The following is an 11,207-nucleotide window of genomic DNA, read 5'->3' as shown; positions in this document are numbered from 1 at the left end:
AAAATCCATGTTGTAGCTCATATGGTTTATATCAGTTTTAGTATCTCACAGCCAGACTTTCAATTCTTACATAACCTTGTATGTATGTATCTCAGTTTCATGTTATTTTTACTTGACCATTATATCAACATATTTAACAGATTCATCATTTTTATTCGCCATGCTCATTATGCACTGTCTTACATACTCGTTACATACAAAGTACTTATCACATACTTTTTACATATATTGTGTCATAATATAGGTTATAACATTCAATGTCCAGTATCCTTTTAGTACTATCTCTAATAACTAAATTTAATATCATAGTGATTCCTCATTCTTCAAGGATGGTGAAACACCTCGGATCCAAAAAAAAGAGACCTATGGCCATGGTCCACGATCTGTCGATGTACCCACGGTCCGTAAGTGGGTTCCCGTCGTTGGTGTCCAAGATTTATGGGTCTATGATCCCACCCATGACTGATCAGTACGGTCACCGTAAGTCTAGCCGTTGGTGAAGTTGATAGTTATTTGAAAATAAAGGATGTTGCATCAACATCAAACGATCATATATTTTAGCACAAAGTGAATTAAGTGACCCATGACATATCAAATAATTGAATCTATCCAAAACCCTCATTCTCTTAAAATCACCCAACTTGGAGAGAAAAGAAGAGATACAGGCGACCAACTCTCTCAAAAACAAAAAGAAGCATCCTTCAAAGTTCAGCCCTGGAATCCAAAGGATTTCTTCGTAGATTTTGTCACCAAGTATTATTTTACTAGTGGGTTCCTTTCACGAATTAAGTCCCTATGATTTTGTTAGTTCTTCAGATTCAGACCTAGGGTTTCTACATTTTCAACTTTTATTGTAATTATGATTCCTTTGATCTAAATAACTTGTTTCTTGATAATTTAGTATAATCCCGTGCGTAACACTCAGAACCCTATTTTGTGTAAATTTATCCTAGTTCATGAGCTATATTTGCTAGGCCATTCAAATAGACATTCATGCTTCAGATTTTGAATGTCATGTTCTTAGTATATAAATGTTGCGTTCTTAGTTAGCATGTTAGTAATTTGATCTATTCAATATTTAGTGCATTTTAGTTATATGAATATTCAGTTAGGAGAAGACTTAGCACCGAGTTGGACTAGGGTTCAGCGTACCCTCAAAATCCCAGAAGTACGTGCATGCGTATGTTGATTAGTCCCCATAGTTGGGCATCAGTTTTAGTGCTCACGCCATATTTATGCCTCAATACCCCATGTAAAATATATTGGGTCCTCTTTCTGGAGTGTATACATCAGACTCCATGTTTAGCTCACGTGGTTTATGTCGGTTAATAGTAGCTCCCACAGTTAGACTCTTAGTGCATTGACTAGGTTTTCAGTATTTACATTAGTACACAGTTCAACATGTTAACATTCATGATTAGTGCTTGGTCATTGCATTCAATTTAGTTTGCAGTTATACTTGAGTACATATCCATATCCTTTTTCAGATTATATCATTGCTCAATTATGCATTGTTCAATTTAAATATTTTATTCGGCTTAGCATATCTATATCATGTATGCTCAGTACATTCCAAGTACTGATGCATACTTTGCACTACATTCTTTCATGATGTAGGTTCAGACACTCAACATCCATATCACGCTTAGATCGATTCTCGATTCAACTTCAGCAGCTTCAGTGGTGAGTCCCCATATTTCAATAAAGAATACATGTGCTTTCTATTTTAACCTTTATTTCGAGTTTTCAATTTTTTTAGAGTTAGTTGGGGGCATGTCCCAGCAACTTAGATTCAGCTAGAGTTGTAAGTGTTGTTTCAGTCATCACTAAACTCTTGTTTTGTTTTACATATTCAGACTAGTTGGGTTTTCCCCATTTCAGATATCCACTATTTTTAGCTTCCACATAATACATGTTTTACTTAGTTATCCTCAATAAGCTTGATATATGCTAGACTCAGGATTAGTTTGGGGTTCCTGTATTATGTCTAGGTGGTAGCCTCGAGGAGTGACAAATGACGTTTATCTTTCTTTCTGTACTTTTTCTAAATTTCATGTATTAGAATTAGCTAGGCATTTGTCCTAGTGACTCATCTAGTAGAGTTTTTCCATAAAATTAGTTCATATTCAGCTTATGGTATCAAATGTCGTCTATTTGAACAAATATATTTCTTTTAGACTTTACTTGCGCATTCATTATTTTTCCCGTCTTATTATGCGAATTTTGGTGTCATGGCATGTCATGAGGTTATCTTGGGATCACTTGGGGCTCTAGGAACTATATCGTGTCTAGGGGATAGTCTCGAGACATGACAAACTTGATATAAGAGCATTAGGTTCGAGTGTCTTGGGTTGTCTAAAAGTTATGTTAAATACAGTTTTACCCATGGGTAAGAAGCATGTAACATCTATAAATATGAGGCTAAAAAGTTTCTTAGCACTTCTTTAATACTTTTAATCATACGATAGAGTGAAACTCTAAGTCTCATTCTAACTCTTGATTTGCACGTTTACAGCCACATGCCTCTCGAAAGAGCTTGTGTCAAAAGAAACATGAAGAAGAAGCATCAAGCACCTCCAACTCCCACAGACCCTTTGGCTGAACAAGTCATTAATGTTGAGCTTAGAGCTACTTTTCAAGTGCTATCCTAAGTTATTACTACTCAGGACCAGTGGCGGAGCCAGAATTTTCAATAAAGGGGTTCAAAATTCATAGAAATAGACACACACAGTAGACGAAGGGGTTCGATATCTACTATATATACATAAAATATTATTTTAACCATGTATAAATACTATAATTTTCTGTCGGAGGATCCGAAGCCCCTTGTACCAAGGTGGCTCCGCCCTTGCTCAGGACCACCAAAAATTTGTGGCTCCAGTAAACCACAATATTGATACGATTACAACTAGAGTCTAGGGATTTACTTAGATGAACCCTCAGACTTTCATTGTATTAAGGTGGGAGAGGATCCACTAGAGTTCATTGAGGATGTATAGAAGATTAATAAGATTGTGGGTGTCACTTTGGTCGAGAGTGTCGATTTGGACGCTTGTCAGTTGAAGGGAGTGGCTCAAATTTAGTTTAAGCAATGGAAGGAGAAAAGGGTTGTTGATGCAGGCCCATTGGACTAGGAAAAGTTTAAAATTGTTTTCGTGGACATTTTTCTTTCCGCTTGAAATGAGAGACTAAGGTCCAAGAGTTCATAAATCTAAGGCAAGGTAATATGACAAAAGGTGCTCTTTGAAGTTTACTCAACTCTCTAAGTAAGCTCTAACTATGGTGGACGACTCTAAGGTCCACTTGAGTAAGTCTGCCTTCGATGTTTCTAAAATGGTTTTAAAGGAGTGTAAGACTGAGATATTAATTAAGGAGATAGATATCTCTAGGTTGATGACTCATTCTCAATGGATCAAGAAGGAAAAACTTATGGAGAGTGCGAGGGATAACGAGAGGTCAAGATTAGACAGTGTGATCTACTCTCGTAAAAAATCAGGAGGTGGTAGTTGATCTCAGTTTCATCATAAGTACTCAAGCCCAGCCTCATCTAGTACTAGTACTCCAGTGCCTATGTTTAACAACGATAGGATGTCAGGCTCTAAGTCAAAAGGCGGCATTTTAAGTGGATGCATTTTCCCCACTTTCTAGAAGTGTGGTAAGAACCATAACAGAATGTACGACATGTCACTTACTTAGATATGGTGTTTCTCCCTCGAAGCAAAGGTAAAGACCAAGACGTTCGGGATTCTAAATTTGCCTGCACTTTCCTCGGGTCGAACGGCTATTGATCTCGGCCCGATGAGAAAAGGGTTGAACTTATACTTGCATTAACCTAATCTACTTGGATCCCAGATTCCATTCCATTAAGGCATTCATTCCCTTCATGTAAAGGAAAAGTTCAATAGAAGTCACCTCTCTGACACGGGTTGTTCTTTATACCTAAACTTGAGGCTTTTTTCATCAATGATAGCTGTGATCTAGCTTTTGCGCTAAACCCTGCTGGGTGTGGGTTTTGGATGTGATAAGAAATGTCACAAATTGAGGGATTGACCATCGTCCATAGGCAAAGACAGGGATGTTCGTCAGCAAACTCAATCGAATACTTCAACAACTCCAACAGGTCGCCCAACTCAATAGGGTACCTCACCTAGCAGTGGTGGCGAACAACATCAAAATAGATTTTATGCTCTTCAGATTTGACAGAATCAAGAGTGTTCCCCTAATGTAGTCACTAGTATGTTACGTGTCCATTAGTTTGATGTTTATGCCTTGTTAGATTAAGGAGCCATACTTTCTTTTGTGACTCCTTATGTTGCAATTAAATGGCAGTCTCGAAATCCTATTAGTTACCTTATCAGTATCTACTTCTGTTGATAAATCAGTTCTAACTAAACGAGTATACAAAATTATTTGATCTCCATTTTTCAGAAATTCACCTCAATTGATCTAGTAGAGTTAGACGTGATAGATTTTGATATCATTCTTGACATGGACTAGTTACACGCTTGTTATGCCTCAATTGACTTTATCATTAGAGTCGTCAAATTTCAATTTCTGAATGAACCAGCCATTGAATAGAATGGTAGTACCTCAATATATATAAGTCACTTTATCGCTTGCCTAAAGGCAAGATTGATGATTTCTAAGGGTTGCATTTACCATCTAGTTCAAGTTAAGGATCCCGTTCCGAAGCTCCAGCTCTTCTATCACTTTCTGTAGTGAATGAATTTCCAAAAGTGTTTTCCAGATATCTTTCCCGAGTCCCGAAAGAGAGATTGACATTAGAATAGACCTTCTTCCAGATACCTAGCCTATTTTCATCTATTTTTTAAGAGAATGACCCACCTTCTTCCAGAGACCCAGCATATCGCTAACTTGTTTTTTACAAAATGTCTCCAGCTAAGTTTAAGGAGTTAAAAGATGATTTAAAGGACCTTTTTAGATAAAGGTTTCATCAAACCCAGCATCTCTCCATAGGGTGCTCCAATTCTCTTTGTGCGTATAAAGATGTTGCATGCTTCTTAAGTCACTTTATGCACTTAAACAGAAGTCTAGACAATGAAACATAAAGTTGACCATTGCTTTAGGCCCTTCTGGTTTCTCTCGAAGTCATCATAACTTTTACCTCTTCGCCAAAAAAGACAAAGGAAGATTGGTGTTGTTCTCATCTGTGTAGATGATTTTCTCATTAACAGGAATGATGCAGGATTCATACAACAGGACACAAAGATATATGCCAGAAGTATTTCACGATTAAAGACGGGTGAATTGAGATATTTTTTAAGGTTCAAGTCTGCCAAGAATAAGAGTGGTTTTGTTATGCACCAAAAGGAAGTATTCCGTAGGGTTGATAGCTGATATGGGCCTCTTAGGTGCCAAGCATGTTGGTTCACCAATGGAATGGACTTCTAACCTCATTATTGTTGTCTTTGATCGGCTTTTGGGAGACACTAATGATCAACTCTTGACCCAGTTTTCAGAAACTCATTGAAAGGCTCCTATATTTGACAAACACAAGACCATATGTAGTTTTTTTGGTTCAATGTCTATGCAAGCTCCCAACACTTCTCACATGGATGCAACCATTTGAGCAGTGAAGTATATCAAACAGGCACCTAGTCTAGGCGTGTTCTTGTCTGCTGTTGATTGTTGCAGCTTGGTAGCCTATTGTGATGTTGATTGGGCATCCTGTCCCTATGCTAGAAGGTCAGTGTCAGGACATTTTATTTTCTATGGCTCTTCCGTTATGTCTTAGAAGCCTATGAAACAACCACTATATCTGGAAGTTCGACTGAAGCAGAGTATAAAGCTTAGGTTTTCTTGTTGCTTAAGTTGTATGGTAGCTGGTCTGTTCAAGGAACTGAATCTATGTTTAAAATTGTATGTTCATGAGTATACAAAGCACATAGACATTGATTACCATTTTATCTTAGGAAAAGCGCAACAATGTTTAACTGCTACATCAATCTCTTCAGAATTGGAACTATCAACTATTTTTATCCAAACAATTGTATCGTTCTCAGTCACTATAAATCACACAATACAACAACAACATACATAGTGTAATCCCACAAGTGGAGTCTGGGGAGGGTAGGACGTATGTGAACCTTACTCCTAACTTTGTGGGGTAGAGAAGTTGTATCTGATAAACCCACAGCTCAAAGAAGTTTCGAAGCAGGGTTGAAAGAAAAATACAACAACAAAACACAAAACATATGCTGCAACAAAAAGAAGGAAAAGTTCATTGTTTTAAGTACCTGAGATTGAAGACTAAAAGGATGTTATTAGGCTGAAGGCTTAGTTAATGGCCACATACATGTATAGAAGACCATGATTCATCTCATTTGCAGTGTATCACTCAGTTTTGCGTTATTACATGCGAGGCTGTGACTCGAGGCTCTCCATACTTAAACCTATATATATTAGGATACTTTAGCATAGTTTGGTGACATCAAATTTATTAGATGTTGGGCACTGAAACAGAGAAGTAACACACACTGACATGTCCAATGATTGTTTGGAATAGAAAGAGCAACCAAAACTAGAAATGAACCCCATAAGTTGAGCACTGACATGATTGTTGAAAAGAGCAACCAAAACTTCAAATGAACTCCATAAGTTGAGAAAGAAATAATACAAGAAAGAGAGAGAGAGAGACAAGACATAGCAAAAACCAACACATAGCAAGCATGCCCCAGATAAACGAGTTATGAAACCTCATAAAGTATATTGTACGCCATACACTATAGATCTACGGGCATGTTCTGCATCAGTTGTGCCAACAAAGAGCAATACCTAAAACATGCTGACATTTGGAGGTCTCAAGTTCAAAATATTCGGGGTGGCCTAGTGGTTTGTGCTTGGGATTTTCATGTTGGAGGTCTCAAGTCGAAACCCCTTGCCAGCGAAAGCAAGGGGTTTTCCTTCTGAATCGAGCTTGTCTCACCGGGCTTACCTCTCCTATGTGATTTGCGAGCTATTGCATAGGCGCAGGGGTTTTAACATGTGCGCACCTAAATAGTAGCGGCTACGGGTTTCCCTTGTCATAAAAAAAAAACATTGTTTGGGATATCTGTGGATACATTGAGCTGCTATATTTAAGCTTCAATAAAACAATACCTAAAACATGCTGACATTGAACTAAGCACTAAAAGAGCCTCTCAACCGCCTTTGATTATCTTACTAGTAGCTCTATCTATTGGTACCAACCAGGGAACTCCCTCTTTGCGAGCAACTTACTTTATCTATACCCTCAACAAATGTAAAAAGTGATGCTTCAGCTGGAAGCAAGAATAATTGTTTATTATGGCAATGTTGTTGTAAGTGATTGGCTATAGCAACTACTCTACTAAGAGATTGCTTGATAATCTATTTAGCACTTAAACTAGACATAGTAAGTGCATTGATTTGAGACCTGTTTAATGCTATTAAACAGGATCGCTTAATACATTAAGTTCCGCAGTTAATGGTAAGCGAATTTCATGCAACACAAATTTGACTTGCCGTATAAAATGTATATTAAAGGTAATATAAGCTATTCTCCAACCATAAATAAAACTACTAGGTAAAATAGATAATATCAACATGGTGATCCATCCATACATCTGCATCATCTATGAGCGCCAAGAAATACTGTTTCCTTAACTACATACCTAGCCAAGTCAATAACAAATAGAAGAAGAATTACATGACAAAATCTTCACAAAAATGTTACTATTACAGAAATCTTCACATCAGACTGTCTTCTCTAACTTCAAGTAATGTACATTCTACCATCAAAAACTATTAAAAGAGATACCAAAAGCGCAAGGATTGAAACAAGATACATTTGGAAAGGAAATCCTAGTAGTATACAGGACAACTGTAACATAGTTCTAGGAAGTAAGTTTTTTAAGCAAAAGCTTCAGTTTACTACTCATCACTAGGTATAAACACAATGAATGCACCTTAACCTTGCTCAATTGTATCACATAATTTCTATGCTTGCTTCACTAATGAGAAGGATGAGTAATTTCATCTTCACTAGAGCATGGCACTAATTGTCACTACCATTTCTATGCTTGCTTCACTGATGAGAAGGATTAGTATCTTCATCTTCACTAGAGCATGGCACTAATCGTCACTACTATCCAATCTAGGTAGAAAGCTTTTGAAAGTAAAATATCCAAATATCATGTTCAGATTCAATATACTGTCACTACTACTATCTACAAGTGAATTCCTAGCACTTCATAAAGACAGAGCTGATTTTCAAGGATTGTCGAACAATCAGCTACTTAATCATGATAATCATCTGCAGCTAGCCAAAGACATTCACCATTTTACAAAGACTAGTCACTAGTCATAGTATTGACCTAAGCTTTAGGCAAAGAACCCCAGAAAACAGAGTGTAGTTGCAAGCCAAAGACATTCACTATTTGTTATGCTTGTAGTTTTCATGAGTTGAAAATTTTTGCAGGATATCTTTCCCAGAAAGCAGAGTATAATTGCACCCTTACCTCTTTTGGGTAAATTTAACATTTTAACTATTATGCCTCAATCAATCTAGATTAGCCATAGCCCATAAGCATAGAAATAGAATCTTTTGGCATGAAAATGGTGGATTATTAAATGAATGTTCACCTCAATAATGCACAAACAAATGTTTAATATACAAATAAACCAACATGGCTTCACGTGAACACTACTACACACCACCAAATATTTAGCAATACAAAGTGATCCAGATATGAAGTAGGTAACAATGCGCAACAGCAAGGATACAGAATAATACAAAACTTCAACTAAAACTAATCCAATTTAAGCAAAGATGATGACCATTAGAGTGCTCTGTACTCCATTCATAGAAGAGTTGTTAATTTGTTAAACTTACTTGCGTTCAAAAGACGCCTCTTCTACATTCCGGCATCTGCTCTTCACGCTTCCCCAACCAAACTTTTATACAGCTATGCCCGTTCCTCAGAGGAAAAAAGTACCTAATATCATACTGCAATTCATATGAAATAAGAAACAGAACAAAATTGGCTGAATAAAAATGGACATTTATAAGGTAAGGGCATCATAAACTCTAATTCTCATAAGCAGAATGATATATCAGTACAGAGAAGAACTGTTCCATATCCCTAAACGGAATTAAAAAGAAAAAAAATCTAAACACTGTAGAACAAGGCTAAGAAAAGAGAAAATAAACCAGATTTCTATAGCTTCCCATGGGCAAAACACCCAAATCAACCAAAGATTCAGGGAATTTACAGGACTATCCCTACACACAAATCCTCTATTCCTGTGTTTCTACTTCCTTCCCCTCTTTGGGGTAGCCTTCTTCGCCGGAGACTTCACATTCTTCGCAGGTGCCTTCTTAGCCGGCTCCTTTTTGGCAGGTGTTGCCTTTGGTGCAGCTTTCCGACTTGGAGTCGTTCTCGTAGCGGTCTTTGCAACCTTAGCTGTCGTCGTCTTAGCCTTCAGATTTGGCTTGACCGCAGCCTTGGTTTTCGCAGGAGCAGCCTTAGGCTTTACAGCAGCTTTGGGCTTGGCAGCAGCCGCTGCTTTGGGCTTTGCCTTAGCAACCGGCTTAGCCTTGGCAGCGGGTTTTGCCTTGGCAGCGGGCTTTGCCTTGGCAGCGGGTTTTGCCTTGGCAGCGGGCTTCGCCTTGGCAGCGGGCTTTGCCTTGGCAGCAGGCTTTGCCTTAGGCTTGACGGCGGCTTTAGGTTTCGCAGCAGGCTTGGACTTAGTCTTAGCAGCGGGCTTTGACTTTGCTGCAGCAGGCTTCTTCTTCGCCGGGGCAGCAGAAGCAGCAGGCTTAGAACCTGATGGAAGCTTGTAAGAGTTCTTAACTTTCACCAGCTTCTCAGAAGCAACAAACTTCTTCAACTGGTTAAGCAACAATTTTTTGAAATTCGATGGTAGATTCTTCTGCTTTTCCTCAATGAACTTGGTAATAGCGTGCTGGCTGGATCCAGTTCTCTCTTTCAATGTCACAATCGCATCCTTAATCATCTGCACGATACAATCCAAAATCAACTTCAATATACATTCAACAAAGCACAAAAGAATTATATAATCAAGTATAATTCAAACACAAAACTGAAAATTCAATTTTCAATTACCTCAAAGTAAGGAGGATGAGTCGGAGTAGCGCTTCTCTTCCTTGGTGCAGCAGGCTTCTTCGCCTTGGTCTCTTTTTTTGCTTTCCCAGACTTAGCCGGAGGGTTTGCCTCATCCTTGACAGTTTCAGGAGCGGCTTGCTCTTCAACAACCTCGTTAACGATGACTGGTTCTTCAGTGGCCATTTCAAAGCGAAGAAATGAAATTCCCAAATAGGGAGAGGACTAGGGTAAGGGTTTAGGAAGAAAGGAGGCACAAATGGAGAAGAGAATTGGATCTGCTTGTGTAGATTCTACTGAGATTTCTCTCTTTGATGTGAATAATCCAGGGAAAATGAGAAGGCTTAAATAGTGAGAGGAAAAAGAGTCATATCCATAAGCTGAAATCTGATTGGTGGAGAGCCATTTGACGCGGATTCATAGCTTTCCGAAATTTTAAATATAGGCCGTTAGATGTAACTTTTATCAACGGTATTGACTAGTAGGCGACCAAGACAAGGATTGGGGATAAAAAATGGAATGCAATATTCAACTTGTTGGAGGTGTGCTTCTATGCTCAATTGATCTGGAAATAACTTGAGATATACTTGATGGATTTGAGTGAAATTTTTTTCACCGTGTAGGAAATTTCGTAAGCTTATATTTAGAGTGTTTATTTGGATTATTTGGATGAGAAATCTGGGAGATAATTCGTTTGGAATAGCAAGGGGTCATTTCAATGATTTTCTTGGAGTGTTTTGTGGTATTTGATCATTTTATGGAAATTCTTTGGATAAAACTCAAATTTTTTTGTACAATTTGATAGTAGACAAACAGAGGAGTCCGTAGAATCAAGAATCACAAAAATCTAACTAGATTTGACCATCCAATTATTGGTTCAAATGTCATTGAGGATGAACACACCAAAAAAGTATTTCTAGTCTTTCTAGTTTTAAGCATAGATCAAATGTGTAACTTTCTTGAAAAATCCCATTTGCTTTTAAGATGATTATCATCCATGTAATTCTTAATGATTGAGTGTAGTATAGTTGTATCAAAATCACAATATGAAAGTTAATATGGGATTTATGAAATGATATATAAAATTGCTATAGTTTTACATGC

The 11,207-nt window shown here is 37.7% G+C and overlaps 1 protein-coding gene across 1 annotated transcript; it reads right to left on the bottom strand.

Annotated features, from left to right (window-relative positions):
* Positions 1-9,050: 9,050 nt before the first annotated feature.
* On the bottom strand, positions 9,051-10,439 carry LOC107031402 (histone H1). The gene is made up of 2 exons (XM_015232752.2): positions 10,107-10,439; positions 9,051-9,996 (listed from the first exon to the last, which is right to left on the bottom strand). The coding sequence occupies exons 1-2, from the start codon at positions 10,287-10,289 to the stop codon at positions 9,292-9,294; spliced, it is 888 nt and encodes a 295-aa protein (XP_015088238.1). The 5' UTR covers positions 10,290-10,439; the 3' UTR covers positions 9,051-9,291.
* Between the last annotated feature and the right edge of the window lie 768 nt (positions 10,440-11,207).

The sequence above is a fragment of the Solanum pennellii genome, chromosome 9 (assembly GCF_001406875.1).
Source record: "Solanum pennellii chromosome 9, SPENNV200".
NCBI lineage: Eukaryota > Viridiplantae > Streptophyta > Magnoliopsida > Solanales > Solanaceae > Solanum > Solanum pennellii.
This window is presented reverse-complemented; position numbering and strand designations above follow the sequence as displayed.

Coding starts and splice junctions, on each gene's coding strand:
- LOC107031402 (XM_015232752.2), bottom strand. CDS start 10,289: ATGGCCACTGAAGAACCAGTCATCGTTAACGAGGTTGTTGAAGAGCAA. Junction 9,997..10,106: donor CTCATCCTCCTTACTTTGAG/GTAATTGAAAAT, acceptor TGTATCGTGCAG/ATGATTAAGGATGCGATTGT.